Raw genomic sequence first — 17,185 nt, 5'->3', positions numbered from 1 at the left:
ATTCGGCACTTCAGCTCTGCCTCTGCATTTTGAATATTCCCTTCCAACTCCACGAGTTCTTGTGCTTTGGACTTTTTGGTGAATGAGGCATACTGTATGATCCGGCACCTAAGAACCACCTTAAGTGCCTCCCAAGCCACGCCCACAGAGGATACTGAGGACCAGTTGGTCTCCATATAAACATTGATTTCACCCATTAACATTTGTTGGAATTCAGGATTTTGCAAAAGGGATACATTAAAGCGCCAACTATATGATTTCCTTTTCTCCATATGTGGCAACACCTCTAAACTCACCAGGGCGTGATCTGAGACTAAAATGTTTCCAACTGAGCAATCAACAACAGATAAAATGAGGGACTTAGATAAAAAAAAAATCTATTCTAGAGTAAATCTTATGGACTGATGAAAAAAATGTATAGTCCCTACCAGATGGGTTCAAAAGTCTCCAAATATCTGTAAGACCAAGATTTTTACACATCCTGTGAAGCATCAATGTTGCTCTAAGGGGCTTGCACACTTTTGCTTTACTATGATCAAGGACTGAGTCCATCAAAAGATTAAAGTCTCCTCCCAATATTATATCATGAGGGGTGCCAGTGGCTTGCAACATCCCTTCAAGATCTATAAAAAAGCCCTGATCATCAATGTTAGGTGTGTAAATATTAGCCAAAATAAGACTTTGCCCCTGCATTTCTGCTAAAACAATAATGACTCTCCCTAATTTATCTTTAAAATGTTTGAGACATATCAGCTCACTTATCAGTGTAATGACTCCCCTGCTCTTACTCGAGCCAGCACTAAAGAAAACATATCCACCCCATATCTTCCCAAATTTATGAAAGATGCATTTCTTGAAAAAACACTATATCATATTTCTTACACTTAAGAAGAGAAATAACCTTCCTTCTTTTTATGGGGTGCTCCAACCCATTCACATTCCACGTGGAGAGAGACAATCCACTCATATTAACATTTTACATTTTGACGTATGAGAAAAAATAGATTGTGTGTCAAAAACAAAATTATAAAGACCACATTTCAACATTAGTGCAACAATCAAACCCTAAACTTCCCCCAGAACCAAACAAAAAAAAAAAAGAAAAATGTGCGCATTAACCCCACGCACGACAGGGCCAACTGGCGTCCATCCCTCTAAACTCATACAGTCCATGTACGCCTATGAGAGCCCCTGCGACAACTTTGCTGTCAGATTGCTCAGGTCCGGTGTTTCTATACAAATTTTGTGAGACAGAATTACACAACAAAAGATAATCTATAAAACAAACTCCAGCCAATAGGCAGAATAAACACAAAGAGCATGTAGATTCATCCACAAAGCTGTCCTGAAGGTGTGTCCAAAAAGAAACAAAAAAGGCGCTTAGTTTCCTCGTACAGACAAGTGAATGTTCAGTGAGTCGGTCCACTCGGCTGCAACGTGAATACCACAAAATAACTTACTCCACTGACTTTATGAAAAAAAAGACATTGCTTGCTGTGGGCATGAGAATGTTTTACGGTCATCCTTAGAGATAAAGGAGATAAAGACAAAACACACGCTTTACATACACAAAAACAATACGGCCAAGAAGGCCATCACAATGGGGGACATATTTTGCTTTTTTATTATTTCTATTCTATTAAGTGCCATACTTCCTGCTCCCATTTGGTGGCGCTATGACCGTGACCCATAATAGCCACATCAATGTGATCAGCCCTCATTACCAAACACACAGAAGATATAAGGCACTTCCTGTTTTCCATTTTTCGCCATAAATTTATTGCTTCGCCATGGTGACACCGTTCAAAATATCAAAAATCTGTTCTTAATTTAGCATCTACAATGTCTTGGCATGATGTTGCACAAATTTGGTGCCAGTCACATGAATCCCCTAGTTGGAGTATTTAAAAGTTCAGAGCCTACGATTTTCATAAAATCCAAAATGGTCGACTACCTGTTTGGTGGAGCTAATGACTGTGACTATGAAAGTTGTTCGGCTTTATGAGATCTATATATGTACCAATTTTGGTGACTGTAGGTGAAAATCGGGGTGCTACAGAGCCTCCTCTGCACGCCCCCCCCCCGCAACTTTGCCAAGACCTAATGGCCAAAGACTCTGATGTGTGTGCAAACTTTTAAGAGTTTTCACGCATGTTATGTATCCCAAAAGTACCGAAAACCTTGAAAATAATAATAATAATAATAATAATAATAATAATCCTTAGAAGAACAATAGGGCCTCTGCATTTTCGGAGACCCCACATCTCCAGCAGGCTGGCCCAGGCGCTACGCCCGCACTTGCGTCGGCGGGCGCCCCCACCTGAGAGGGAGAGCAGCAGGGCATTGGGTAGGGGGAGGTGTCGCCTCCCATGCCCGGGTAGCTGGTCTCGGTGGCTGAAGTACTCCTCGTCTGCGTGGGGCAGGAACGGGCCCTGGGGAGAGAGCAGAACGAGAGGAGAGAGGGGAGGGGGATGAGACAGGGGAAAACACAGGGGGAAGGGAGAGAGAATAGGAGCGCTCTTCCGCCCTTGGGATCGCCGCCATGTGGTCCTCCGCAAGCCGGACGGCTTCCTCCAGCGACGCCGGGCGGTGGCACTGGACCCACTCCGTCATCCCTTTTGGCAGTCGATGTATTAATTGCTCCAGTACCACCTGGTCGATGATCCCGTCGATGCCACGGTCCCCCGCTAGCAGCCATCTTCGGCAGGCGTCACGGAGCTGTTGGGCGAAGGCAAACGGGCGGTCTGAGTTCTCCAGCTTCAGGCTCCGGAAGAGTTGATGATTCTCTTCCGGACTCCGACCAACCCGTTGCAAGATGGCTTTCTTCAGGTCACCATAAGCCAGGAGGCTCGTCGCCGGCAGTTGTTGAGCCGTGAGCTGGGCTTCCCCGGACAACAGCAGAAATAAGTCGGGCCGCCCACTGGCCGAGCGGCCAGCCCCAGACCTCGGCGGTGCACTCAAGTCCAGAAACACCTCGGGGTCGTCCGCTGTCCCCATCTTCTATAATGCAGGCAGGGGCAATGGCGTGTGGGTGTCCGGGGTCGCGGCTGGGGATGCCTCCTGGCTGAGGAGGCTCCGGATCGCCTGCCGGTCCTCTGCTTGAGCGCGTAGGAGCTCCACAAACTGGCAATCTTGATCTTGCTGGGGCTCAAGCAGGATTTGCTGGTGGTTCCGATGTAGGCTAGCGAGGGCTTGGAGGATCTCAGCCAACTGGGAGGACTCTACAGGTGACTTCCATCCATCTTCAAGCAAAATTTTTCCCAGGTTTCAGCACCAGTGTGAATGTTCCGTGGAAATGAGGAGGCGGGAGGCAGGTTGCTCTACTCACAGGTTGGTTTCTTTAATGACCACACTGCTCTCAACTTTACAATAATAACTTCTTCCGTGATAGAATTTACAATCTTTGCAACTTAACTATAATAAACTCTTAGCATCACAATCATAACTCTGGGGACCCAGTCTCTCTCTCCTCGTCTGCTGGTGGTGTGGCTCTTTTATGCCGCTCTCCCCATGCTCACTGAAATTAGAGACAGGTTTTAGACATAATCTAGCTCAGGTGCAAGCACCCTTACCACTTTCTCTCTCTCCGGAGAGACGCTTGACCACTCCCCCGCTGCCACAGAGGGCAATTTTAACATCTGTTAAAAGTGCCATACTTCCTGCTGCCAGTTGGTGGCGCTATGACCGTGACCCATAATAACTGCATCCATGTGATCAGCCCCCATTACCAAACATACAGCTGAATTTTCATCAAAATCTTACAATGCACACAGAATATATAAGGCACTTCCTCTTTCCCATTTTTAGCCATAAATGTATTGCTTCACCATGGTTCAAAATATAAAAAATCAGTTCACAGTTTAGCATTTACAATGTCTTGGCATGATGTTGCACAAATTTGGTGCCAGTCACATGGTGCTAGGAAGAGTTTTTAAAAGTTCAGAGCCTGCGATGTTCAGAAAATCCAAAATGGCCGATTTCCTATTGGGCAGAGCTAATGACTATAATTATAAATGTTGTCCGGCTTGGTTAGAACTATATATGTACCAATTTTGATGACTGTAGGTGAAAATCGGGGTGCTACAGAGCCCCCTCCGCATGCCCCCCCTGCAAAGAGCTCTGAGCACTTTGTTAGTTTTTAATTATTTTTTTGTCCTGAACCGGTGAGATTCGATACACTCTGTTTCATAACTGTTCTATGAAGACAAAATGTCAAAGAATTCAAAATCCTTGGGCTCTGGAGACATTAAAGACACTTACGTGCTCAAGCTGATACCCCTGACAAGGCTGCAGACCAGGGACTCGGTTTGGACGGTGTGGCAGGAGAAATTCAATGTCAACTGTCCAACATGTCTGTGATGCTGACGAAGGTCGTAGCAGACTTGGAGGATCTTGCTGTAATATGTCGATCGATTATGGTGATGAGGCGAAATTCTCTGAGGTGGTAACAAGATTGTCGGACGTTGAGAAATGGATCGATTATCTGGAGTCATCGGAGAGGAAATTAGTTGCTAATCTGCTAGCAACCAAGGCAGATTTGCAGTGCATCTGGGAAAAACTGGAAGACCTTGAGAATTGTAATCGGCGAAAACAACGTCCGTATTGTTGGAATTCCTGAGAACGAGGAAGGCCGAGATATGGTGAAATTCCTAGATGAGCTCTTCCCGAGTCTGCTTGACATAACAGGCCATAAGCTGGAAATTGAGTGAGCTCACAGGGTTCTGGCTCGGAGATCGGCTGAGGGAGAAAAGCACCGATCAATTCTGGCCAAATGTCTGAGATCATCTGATAAAGATCTCATGTTATGCAAGGCGAGGAGTAAAGGAAGGCTTTCTTGGAAGAATCAGCATTTTCTTGTTCCCAGATTTTGCGAATTCGACAAGAGAGAAACATGATCGATTCAAGGAATGCAAGAAACTCAACAGAATCAATCAACAGAAGATCGCTTTTGCACTGATGTTTCCGGCCAAATTAAGAATAGATACTAAGGATGGCCGCAAAGTATTTACATGCCCAAAACAAGCGATGTCTTTCATAAAGTCATTGGAATGAGTAGGTTATTTTGGTGATTTTCATGTTGCTCCCAAGTGAGCTTGACTCGCTGAACATTCACTTGACTTTTCAGAGGAAACTGGGTGCCTTTTTTTGTTTCTTCTTGTGATGGTTCCGCCTAGCGGCTGGAGTCTGTTTTGTGGAAAAACACTCCTTCGGGACAGTTGTGGATGAATCTGCTCATTCTTTGTACTTGTGCTTCCTATTGGATGGAGTTTGTTTTGTGGAATATTTTTTTGTAGGACATTGGAAGGATTAGGTCATCTGCTGCACTTATGAAACAGCTGTCTCACTGAACATTCGTTTGACTGCCCGAGTTTTTTATATTTATATATATATATATATATATATATATATATATATATTTTACACAGTTGTGCTCAAAAGTTTGCATACCTTGGCAGAAATTGTGAAATTTTGGCATTGATTTTGAAAATATGATTGATCACCCAAAAAAATTTATTTTATTTTTTCTTTTATTTAAAGATAGTGATCATATGAAGCCATTTATTATCACATAGTTGTTTGGCTCCTTTTTAAATCATAATGATAACAGAAATCACACAAATGGCCCTGATCAAAAGTTTGGCCTTGTTACAGACACACAAGGTGACACACACAGATTTAAATGGTAATTAAAGGTTAATTTCCCACACCTGTGGCTTTTTAAATTGCAATTAGTGTCTGTGTATAAATAGTCAATGAGTTTGTTATCTCTCATGTGGATGCACTGAGCAGGCTAGATACTGAGCCATGGGGAGCAGAAAAGAACGGTCAAAAGACCTGCATAACAAGGTAATGGAAATATATAATGATGGAAAAGGATATAAAAAGATATCTAAAGCCTTGAAAATGCCAGTCAGTACTGTTCAATCACTTATTAAGAAGTGGAAAATTTGGGGATCTCTTGATACCAAGCCAAGGTCAGGTAGACCAAGAAAGATTTCAGCCAAAACTGCCAGAAGAATTGTTTGGGATACAAAGAAAACCCCACAAGTAACCTCAGGAGAAATACAGGCTGCTCTGGAAAAAGACGGTGTTGTTGTTTCAAGGAGCACAATACGAGGATACTTGAACAAAAATGAGCTGCATACTGTGCCAATGCCACAATAAAGCCCGGTTACAATATGCACGACAACACCTTGACATGCCTCACAGCTTCTGGCACACTGTAATTTGGAGTGACGAGACCAAAATAGAGCTTTATGGTCACAACCATAAGCGCTATGTTTGGAGAGGGGTCAACAAGACCTATAGTGAAAAGAATACCATCCCCACTGTGAAGCATGGTGGTGGCTCAATGATGTTTTGGGGGTGTGTGAGCTCTAAAGGCACGGGGAATCTTGTGAAAATTGATGGCAAGATGAATGCAGCATGTTATCAGAAAATACTGGCAGACAATTTGCATTCTTCTGCACGAAAGCTGCGCTTGGGACGCTCTTGGATTTTCCAGCACAACAATGACCCTAAGCACAAGGCCAAGTTGACCCTCCAGTGGTTACAGCAGAAAAAGGTGAAGGTTCTGGAGTGGCCATCACAGTCTCCTGACCTTAATATCATCGAGCCACTCTGGGGAGATCTCAAATGTGCAGTTTATGCAAGATGACCAAAGACTTTGCAAGACCTGGAGGCATTTTGCCAAGACGAATGGGCAGCTATACCACCTGCAAGAATTTGGGGCCACATAGACAACTATTACAAAAGACTGCACACTGTCATTGATGCTAAAGGGGGCAATACACATTATTAGGAACTAAGGGGAGACAGGGGTCATTTCATTTTTTTCTTTGTTGCCATGTTTTGTTTTATGATTGTGCCATTCTGTTATAACCTACAGTTGAATATGAATCCCATAAGAAATAAAAGAAATGTGTTTTGCCTGTTCACTCATGTTTTCTTTAAAAATGGTACATATATTACCAATTCTCCAAGGGTATGCAAACTTTTGAGCACAACTGTATTTTTTTGTGTTTGTTTTTTTTTGTGTGTGTGTGTGTGTGTGTGTGTGTGTGTGTGTGTTGATTCCGCTAGAGGCTGTTGCTTGTTTTGGGGAAGAACACACCTTCGGGACAATATGTGGATGAATCTACATGTTCTTTGTGTTTATTCTGCCTATTGGCTGGAGTTTGTTTTATAGATTTTTATCTGTTATGTAATTCTGTCTCACAAAATTTGCATAGAAGCACCGTACTTGAGCAATCTGATGGCAAAATTGTTGCAGGGGCTCTCATAGGCGTACATGGACTTTTTGAGTTTAGAGGGATAGACGCCGGTTGGTGCTGTTAATGCACATGTTTTTCTTTTTTCTGTTTGTTTGGTTCTGAGGGAAGTTTGGGGTTTGATTGTTGCACTAATGTTGGAAAGCTGTCTTTATAATCTTGTTTTGACACACAATCTATTTTTTCTAATATGTCAAAATGTCAAATGTTAATATGAGTGGCTTATCTCTCCACATGGAATGTGAATGGGTTGGGGCACCCTAAAAAAGAAGGAAAGTTATTTCTCTTCTTAAATGTAAGAAATATGATATAGTGTTTCTTCAAGAAACACATGAAAAGATGAAAAATTTGGGAAGATATGGGGTGGACATGTTTTCTTTTGAGCTGGCTCAAGTAAGAGCAGGGGAGTAATTACATTGATAAGTAAGCATCTTCAATTCAAATGTCTCAAACAGATTAAAGATAAATTATGAAGAGTCATTATCGTTTTAGCAGAAATTCAGGGGCAAAGTTGTATTTTGGCTAATATTTACGCACCTAACGTTGATTTAAATGTTGAAATAATTTCAGATTATTTTAATCTGGATAGGGGCACCCGGTAGGGTTGCCCTCTTTCCCCATTATTGTTCTGTCTTGCCCTGTAACCATTAGCAGCCGCAACAAGAATGGAAGATTTTCCAGGGGTGGTGGCGGGAGGTGTGGCGCATAAGCTTTTGTTTTATGCTGATGATATTTTATTATTCATCTCCGACCCCACTAGATCTATGCCTTGCCTCCACATAATTATTCATTCCTTTTCTAAATTCTCAGGATACTGAGTCAGTTGGTCTAAATCCAAAGCTTTGGCTCTGACAGGGCACTCAGCTGGGCACTTTTTAGTGGCCCAAACAGGGCATTAAGTATTTGGGCATTTTATTCCCAGCAAATTTGTCTGATTTAGTTAGTTAATTTTCACCCCTTAATAAAAAGGTTTTCGATTAAAATGAATTGTATTCCAAAATGTAACTACCTGCTACAATCTCTCCCTGTAGATGTCCCCCTCTCTTATTTCAAGCAATTTGATAGCATAGCGAAGTCCTTCATTTGGAATGGTAAACGTCCCAGATTACATTTCAATAAGTTACATTGACCGATTGACAAAGGTGGGCTAGGCATACCCAAGATTTTATTTTATTATTATGCATTCGGTCTCAGACATTTGGCTCATTTGCCTCTTCCTCCTGAGAGAGCCCCTCCCTGGTTTTGTATTGAACAGGAAGTTCTGGCCCCTATTTTGCCATTGCAAAGCCTTTCTATTAAACTAACCGGAGAAGTTAAGTTACACCCCGTTGTCTCACATTTGCACTCGGTGTGGACAAAGGTGTCCAGAGTGTTTAATTCGGACATTTATTTAAATGTTGCCTCGAGCATATAGCTGAACCCCAAATTATGTATCAACAAGTCCCCTTTTTGCTGGTCAGAGTGGATTGTGAGAGGGGTTACTACACTCGGTGACTTGAATGAGAGTGGGTGATCCTTTCCAAATTTGGTTAAACTTTTTGGGATTCCCAGATCTCAGTTCTATAAGTATTTACCACTGCACCACCTGCTCTGAACTGTTTTTGGGAGTAGTTTACACCCCCCTAAAGCGGCAGATACACTGGGAGTGGTGATTACTGCTTTTGGAAAAGGTCATGAGGCATCAGTGTATTACTCCCTGCTAATTCAGAGTCTGGGAGACGGAACTTCAACTTCTTTTAAGAGATTATGGGAGAAAGATGTAAACTTGGTATTGGAGGAGGGAGTGTGGGCTAGGATTCTAAATAACATCAAGTCTGCATCTGGAGATGCAAAGGGTTCGCCTTATGCAATTCAGAAATTTACACAGAGTCTATTGGACCCCCTCTAGATTGTATAGGCTTGGTCTCAAAGACATACCCACCTGCTGGCGATGCCAATCAAAGGATGGAGACATAACCCATGTCTTTTGGTGGTGTGTGAAGATCCAGGAGTTTTGGCTGAAGGTTCATAGTTTTGTGTGTGATGTACTGGGCACTCTGGTTTCATTTTACCCCAGACTCTGTATTTTGGGCGATGGGGCAGTCATAGATGTAGAGAATAGACACATAAAGAGTTGGGTCCTAACCAGTGTCATGATCGTCAGACAGATAGTTTTAAGGGGATGGAGCTCGGCTGGAGTCCCCTCATTTCAGGAGTGGTGCTTGAAGATGGGAAGGGTGGCGGTCTTTGAAGAAGGGTAATTTAGAAGACTGGGGAAATTGGAATTGTTTGTTGGGAAATGGGCGGATATCTGGCATTTCTGGAGAGCTCTCGGGGAGAGGCAGTGGAGAGAGAGGTCTAGTGTTCAATATGTGTGATTATGTTTTTTGTGTGTGTGTGTGTGTGTGTGTGTCTATAATCATGTATGATCACTGGGATGTTGTTGGGGGCCAGGGTGGGGTTGGGAATTGGGAGGGGTAATAGTGGAGGTTAATTGTTGATTCTGTGTATATATGTTTTGTTTTTCTGTGTTTAATATATGAATCAATAAAAAATTGTTAATCAGAAAAAAGAAGAGCAATAGGGCCTTCGACTTTCAGTGCTTGGGCCCTAATAACAAACCTTAGAAGAACAATAGGGTCTCCACAGTTTCAGTGCTTGGGCCCTAAAAAGATTGGATAAATATCAAAGGGAAAAATTGGAACTTCGAAGGAAGTGTGGAAATTCTTACTTTTTTATCTTTTGATAACCGATGTTGCGAAGATGCCGAGCTTGGTCTACCCCGTGATAAAATGGCATGATCTGATAACAAATGCGTGCTTATTATAACACCATGAATTAAAAATGTATATAAACATTCCCAACGTCCCCAATTCCAAACATCTCAACATTCTCATGAAAATCGCTTTGTAAAGCGACTTGAAATAGTCTTACACCTCCCCTGAGATAAGGAAAGAATCTAAATTAGGTTTGAAATTGTGCAATTGTTTGAAAATCTTAAATAATTTAATCCCTGAAAAAAACAATACACTCAACCACACTGACTGATCATACTCTATGGGACTCAAAAGAACATTCTGTGAAAATTTTTATCATCCTTATTTCTTTCCTTCTGCCATTGGACCTGTTAAAAATAGAGCTTTACTTCTGAGACAAAACTTCTATTCTCACTGACCTTCTGAGGGGAAAAAAATGTAACATGTCATAAAATCTTTTTCTTTTATAGGAATGAGCTGTTGGCCTGGATAGAGAATACCATCATGTTGAAAAAAAATGTCTCAGTCTCTAAGTTTGATTTTTCTAAATTGTTTTCTACAAATTTGTGTTTCACACCTCCACCGGGCTCTCCCTTGCCCCATTCACTTTCCCCAAGCTTCTAATCACCTGCACTTAGTTATAATAATAATAATAATCAAGGACAGCTTAAATACCAGTCACTACCTCACAGTCACTGTCTAGTGTCCCTTACGATCACACAGATCTCATCTATCTTCATGCTCTCACCATCAGTGTTATTCTATCATCAGTGACTGTCTACAATGAACTGCATTACTCTGCAACCAGCTAAGTCCATTTATCAATCTACTCACCTGTTCTCTTACCTGTGTTTTCAATAAAGTTCCTACATCTGGGTTCACCATCCATCTGCGTGTGTTGCCTTCCTAACATTGTGAGAGTACATGGGGCTTGCAATTTTAAATTCACTATAGATGGATAGCTATAAAATTAAATTTAGTTTTCAATTCAATTTTATAGCTCTTAAAGTACGTCTAAAACAAATAATAAAAAAAGATTTGAAGTAGTTGAGGAAGAAATCTGTGTTATGGAACACTAAAGTAGACCATTTTAGCACAATTTTCAAGTTAATGTTTTTATACACTTTTTTTTTTTTTTTTTTGTCTGAATGTTTCATGAATGGTTCACAGCATAAGCTGTCAAACAATAAGTGCTTGTTATCAGCTTTGAAAAGTGCTGGGTTAGCACTTCTGTACCTTTATAATCCCAGAGGCTGCAAAGCCAAACCCTATGAGTTTATTAAATAAGTGCACGCAGTACTCCCACAAGGACCCTTTGCATAAGTTATCTGCTATAATGCCTCTACATGAAGTGTTGTGCAAATGGGGCAAACCATTAGAATTCAGGACTTGGAGAAATGTGGTGTATTCCAACATTACATGAACAGGATTTGTTTTATAACATTCAATTAGCATAAAATAGAACCTCAAAGGAATCTCATTTACTCACTCCTATTTTGCTCAAACTGAATTATTTTTTTATTTTACTTTTATGCTTTTGGTGGAACACAAAAGGAGAAGTTATAATTATAAGGAATCTGTTGATTTAACTGTAAACCAACCATTCAAAATCAACAGGATTTCTTCAGTAAAATGCCTGTGTTCTAAGAACACAGCATATATATATTTTTTCCTATACAGTTTGTCGACTGCACACCAACATAGAGATAAAAACAGGAGCTGATATTAAAAATAGCTTACATATTTAACACCAATCTAGTAATCTGCTTAAATTGGCAGAAACAACCGATCCAACTATTACCTAACATACATATTGTAAAAAGCATAACTAAATGAAGACTCATGTGCTTATATAAACTCCACTTACAATGTGCGCTTAAAAGAAGGATTGTCCTTTGTTTTTTTTCTGCAGTGCATTTCACGTAATGCTGGCAATCAAGAACGATATGCCAATAAATAACTCTCATTTGTGTGTTCCTCATCTCTAGATTATTAATTTAGATCAACATCAATGCCGATTAAAAAACATGGATAAATGAGCATTGTTAAAAGCAGCTGTAGAAATGAATGGAGCCGTGTTGATAGACTGTATTGTAAGGGTTGTTTCGGCTCATGAAACTCACCTGTGATTGGCTGGATGGTTGCTCAATCAGCTCAAAGTAACAAAATGCAAAGAATACTGGATACAAATCCACCATTTGGACTCAGTATGGGTTTAGCTTGGAAAAGTGCGAGGGACAAAAATCACTTTTTTAAAGAGTGTGGGGGACATGTCCCCCATGGCTGCTATGCCCTTGCCTTGAAAGCTTCAGGAGTTAAAAAAAACACACTCAGTGCTTTATCACTCTCACCATCCTCATGTGTAGCAAAAGAAGTTGAGTTTGTTTTATTCTGTTTTCCAAGGGATCCACTTTAAGGTTCCAGGCATAAAAAAACAGCTTCAGAACGGCAAGTGGCAATTGCAAATTCATATGGCAGAGGCAGTCGATTCATCCAAAGCCATGGGCCAGTCTCCGAACGATCCACAATGTTTTCTGAGTAGTGTCTGTCCTCCATTTGGCCTGAAGCAGGTTTGTGGAGCAGGTTTCATTTGACATGCTCAGCAGGTCAGTGTCAAGAGCTCTTCAGCACTCCAGAGCTTTCTAACAGCTTTCACTGTCCCTCAAGAACAACATCAGTTCGATATATAACAGTACAAATATGAGGTAAAACTGATAAATAACAGTTTTGAAGTTGGTAGTGTAGGCTACCCATTTCATAAAACTCAAACTCAGTGTGATGCTCCATTATTAATCACACCAAAAAAGTGAGCAAGATGTTAATTATGCAATTATGTCACTATTTACACAACAGCACTGAAAAGTCAAATTTGTGACTACTGTATTTTTCTTCCAAATAGCAAGTGTCAGGGCTCGAAGCATTTTTTATGTAACAAATATTTACTGGCGACATCTGCTGGTCATTTAAAATTTCTGCTGTGACTCTTGGTTTTCTATGTTGCGTAAAGCACAACAGTCGGGTTCCGGAAGTAAAAATCCCATTCATTTTTTTCATAGACGAATTAATTTTTAACAATAACTTATAAACCTTTAAAGACAGACCTACCATGAGCTCCGATGTTGTTATTCCGTGGTATATGCTTCTGTTGAAGCCATCCGTCTGCGTTATTTCAACTTCATTGTTTAAAAATCATCTTTAATAGCGAAATTCCTGGTCAACAACTACAGTACCCGTGGTACAGCAGTGAAAAATTCACCAATCAGAGAACCGCGGACAAAAAACGCGGCATACCACTTCAATGACGCACACTGAATGACGCAAACGAGTCAGACTCCCTGCACTTATATATTTGTGTATATCGGAATATTTCGCAATAAACACAAATTCTATTTACATACTTATAATCAACAACCTAAAATGAATAGTTTTATATATTTCCATAATTTCTATTTGAGCGTGTCATTCGCAATGCTTCATTGGATTGTAGTTGTAGCCTTCGTGATAGGCCTTGTACCTTTGACTTTCTGTCGAATTTTCAAATACTATTTTGCCTAAAAATGAAGTCATGTAATGTTGCGATTTACCTTGGTTGGTTGGTTTGGTTCATGCTTTACAACTCTTTAACTGAGGATTTTTTGTTGCGCTCTATTGCGATAGGCAAGAGCGCCAAACAGTGGTTGCAAGATGCTATTTCGCTTATTAACGCATGGAAATTGCGTTATCCTGTCCTTTCAAATCTTTTTGAAAAGCTTAAATTAAATCATATCGTGTCATTTGCGTCTTATTATTAGGCTATTAAATAATGTGCTCTATTTCTGAGTAGCTGACATAAAATAAGCCACATTTACTATGTGGAACATTCTGACGCCGGAAACTTCTTACTAATGCAAAGGTGCAGGGGACATATTTACAGACAGGATTCAGCGCTTCCGGTACACTGTTAGCATTTAGCAAACAGGTGAAACAAGTTTGTTTTTTGTTTTTCAATCATACAAGTCTTTTCGGATATGTCTCATTATGTTTTGAGAAGACTTGTCACTGGAGTTTTAAGCGTGCACAGATCTGTGAATTATCAGCCACTCCTCAGTGCCAGAAGCTCTGTTAAGATACAACAGAGTAGCTGGACTGATGGACTGAAGGACAGTCAGGCGTTCGATGTCTCTATTCTTGAGTTTCTGGTGTGTCCACTGTCCAAAAAAACCTTGAGGTATGAGTGTTCATCATTGCATAATATTTAAGCTTACAAAAATAAAATTACTATGGCGCTAGTTATTTAGTAAGCTGATGTTATGTACTTCGAGTTGATATATATATTCCAGAATTGGCTATTCATAATATGCACACATCATTTTGTATTACACATACAACATATTGTATTGCATATCTGTTTTGTACAGTTTTGACATGTTGCACTATTTTCTCAGTTTTAAAGTTTAAATTTTTAACTTACTTGGATGCATTTCTCTTTTCTTTCTCTCTAGCTTGTAGAAACAAAATGTCATTGCCAGTAATTAGTGCTGCATGCTGTATTGTTGATCATTTGATACATAAATATTAACTTTACTTGGTATTGTAAGCTGTGTCTGAAACCTAGTGAGCTGCCAAACTAGATAGCACATACAGTATGATGCCCAAAAAAAAGCTTCCTAGGTAGGCAGCTCACTAGGTTTTCAAGTGTAGTGTTCAGCTTCTCATAATCATCATACTTATACTAATAAATATGATATGCTTCCGATTTATTCCAGGTATGATGAAAAGAACAATCAATTGATAAACGAAGAGCTTGGCATCGCATATCCTATAATTGATGGTATTCCTAACATGATTCCACAAGATGCGCGAATGATCCAGAAGGCCGAAGCAACTGAAAAACCCATTGAATCCTAAAGTGATTTCATAAACCAAGTTTATCACCATTGGTTTTCTGTTGCAATGTTTTTCTCCCTGTCTTCAGCGACTGTTTTTATCTGACTGGTTTCATTGTCTGGACTTTTTTACTCTGCAAGCATGGATGAAAATTTCTCTCAAGGCTGCACGAGTACAAACAGTGTCTGTTTTTACAGTCTGTTGTTGCCAGTAACTATTCCTGTGTATGTTTTCTTTCACTTGTGGAAATGGATAGGAATTAAGCTGTTTAGACACAATTAGAAAATGGTTTTAATCAGAAAATGGACTGCAGACACACTTTCCCACATAACAGACTATTTTAATTTCTCATCTTTTTTTGTGAACAATGCTTGCTTATAACCAAAGTACACATTTTTGTGTTGAGGCATATTCAGTATACACCATAAAAGTGTAATTCAAAGTTGAACTGGAAGTAAACAGTGAAACTATGTAAACAATGTAAAATGCAGATATATTAAACAAACTGCAAATAACAATGCTTTGTGTCTGTCTTAAATGTGCCAAAAACTTTAGTGATTGTGTTTCATCATGAAACTAATTGCAGACTACATAAATCTGTAAACTTTTAGCTTCACAAATTTGGTCCAATCACATATAATATAGCAGTAGCAACAACTGCTCTTATTTCTTTAGTCTTTTTTCAGCGCTTTGAGTTTCATCAGGGGACATATAGGCTTCGGTGAATCATCACCCTTGACCTTAAAAAAAAAGGACTCATTCAGGCGAGTCTGAATGACCTTCAGCTGGGACAAGTCACCCTTGGCTTTAGACACCACATCACCATCCTCACTTGATGTGTCAGATATCTTTAGCTTAGGTGGATTCACAGAATCTACAGTAGGATGCTTGGCTGAAACAACTGAGCCTGGTGTTTGTCTTGCTCTGTTGGGCATGCTCAGGTCCACCGGTTCCTCCATGCACATGGACGTGTTATGCTGCTGCTGAAACCTGAGAGAATTGGAGAGCTCTGGGAAGGTGAAGAAGTTTTCAGTTTGAGTAGCTGCTTCAGTTGTTGACCTACACGAACGGTTCTCTTGTGCAGTCACAATAGTAGCTTCATTTCCGCTTGCACTGCTAGAAAATTCTGCATATGGATCCAAGAATGATTTCTGCGTGATAAACAGGTCTTGGCTGTTCATTTCTTCAGGTTGGGATTCCACGATGCTTTCCCCTACAAGCTGCTTGCCAATGCTCATGTTTCCAGAGAAAACAGCTCTTGGGAAGGATATAGCAGAACTATAAGAGTTTCCAGTGGCAAAGTCTTCATCCCTTGCCTTTGTAGTTTGGCTCTGCTCATGTGGCAAGTTAAAGTTTACTTTCTTTTTACTTCTTCCCTTATCCACCTCTTTTGCACTCCTACGACACCCACTCTCAGTTGAATGTATTGCCTCCTGATCAGGAGAGATATAGATGACAGATTGTGAATCCTCAGTGTGACTGGTGCAAACAGGTTGGTTGAATTGTTTTTTGGATTTCGATTTCCTAACTTGCTGGGCATCATCCTGCAATTTTGTTTTCTTCTTCTTTTTCTTACTCTTGTGCATTTGTGTGAAGATAGCAGTCTCATGGCAGCCATCCTGCAAAAAGATGTTAGGCACACACTTGGTTTTGCTTTTGTCCTTTTTTTCCTTTTTCACTTTCTTGGATTTCTTCCTACTGTTGAGCTTCTGGGATGCTTCAAAAGCATTCTCAACATCATTGGGAATGATTCTCTTCACTGGAAATGAAGCCATTTCTTCTATAAAAAATAAATAAAACAGATGAGTCTTATGACCAAAAACAGCAAGGCACACAGCATGAGTTGATCCATGACAGAATACTTATAACCCAAATTCTGGAAATGCTGGGACAGTATGGAAAATTCTAACAAAAAGGAGTGATTTATAAATTTGATTCACCTTGTTCTATATTGAAAGCACTACAACAACACATTATTTGATGTTTTACAGTTAGGTGTTTACCACTGTTTAACTTCACCCTTCTAGTAACACTTATTAAGTGTTTGGGCACTGAAAACACACTTTTGTTAAGTTTAGCAAGCAGAATTCATTACGCATGTCTTCAGATGCACAATTGTACAGGGACTTCGTTGTCGTATTTTGTGCTTCATAATACACCACACATTCTCAATTGGAGACAGGTCAGGACTGCAGGAAGGCCAGTTTAGCATATGCACTCTCTGCTTACGCAGCCATGCACTTGTAATCCAGGTAGTATGTGGTTTGGCTTTGTCCGGCTGGGGAATGCAGGGACATCCCAGGAAAAGACTGC

The 17,185-nt window shown here is 40.4% G+C and overlaps 1 protein-coding gene and 1 pseudogene across 1 annotated transcript; both read left to right on the top strand.

Annotated features, from left to right (window-relative positions):
- The first annotated feature begins 13,734 nt into the window (after positions 1-13,734).
- On the top strand, positions 13,735-15,390 carry LOC127437506 (protein preY, mitochondrial-like). The gene is made up of 2 exons (XM_051692479.1): positions 13,735-14,213; positions 14,752-15,390. The coding sequence occupies exons 1-2, from the start codon at positions 14,014-14,016 to the stop codon at positions 14,891-14,893; spliced, it is 342 nt and encodes a 113-aa protein (XP_051548439.1). The 5' UTR covers positions 13,735-14,013; the 3' UTR covers positions 14,894-15,390.
- LOC127437507 (phosphatidylinositol N-acetylglucosaminyltransferase subunit Y-like) lies at positions 14,939-15,390 on the top strand (annotated as a pseudogene).
- Positions 15,391-17,185: the final 1,795 nt, after the last annotated feature.

This window comes from Myxocyprinus asiaticus, chromosome 48 (assembly GCF_019703515.2).
Source record: "Myxocyprinus asiaticus isolate MX2 ecotype Aquarium Trade chromosome 48, UBuf_Myxa_2, whole genome shotgun sequence".
NCBI classification, from domain to species: Eukaryota; Metazoa; Chordata; class Actinopteri; order Cypriniformes; family Catostomidae; genus Myxocyprinus; species Myxocyprinus asiaticus.
The sequence above is the reverse complement of the archived record's forward strand: the minus strand, read 5'-3'. Positions and strand labels throughout refer to the sequence as shown.

Coding starts and splice junctions, on each gene's coding strand:
- LOC127437506 (XM_051692479.1), top strand. CDS start 14,014: ATGTCTCATTATGTTTTGAGAAGACTTGTCACTGGAGTTTTAAGCGTG. Junction 14,214..14,751: donor CTGTCCAAAAAAACCTTGAG/GTATGAGTGTTC, acceptor GATTTATTCCAG/GTATGATGAAAAGAACAATC.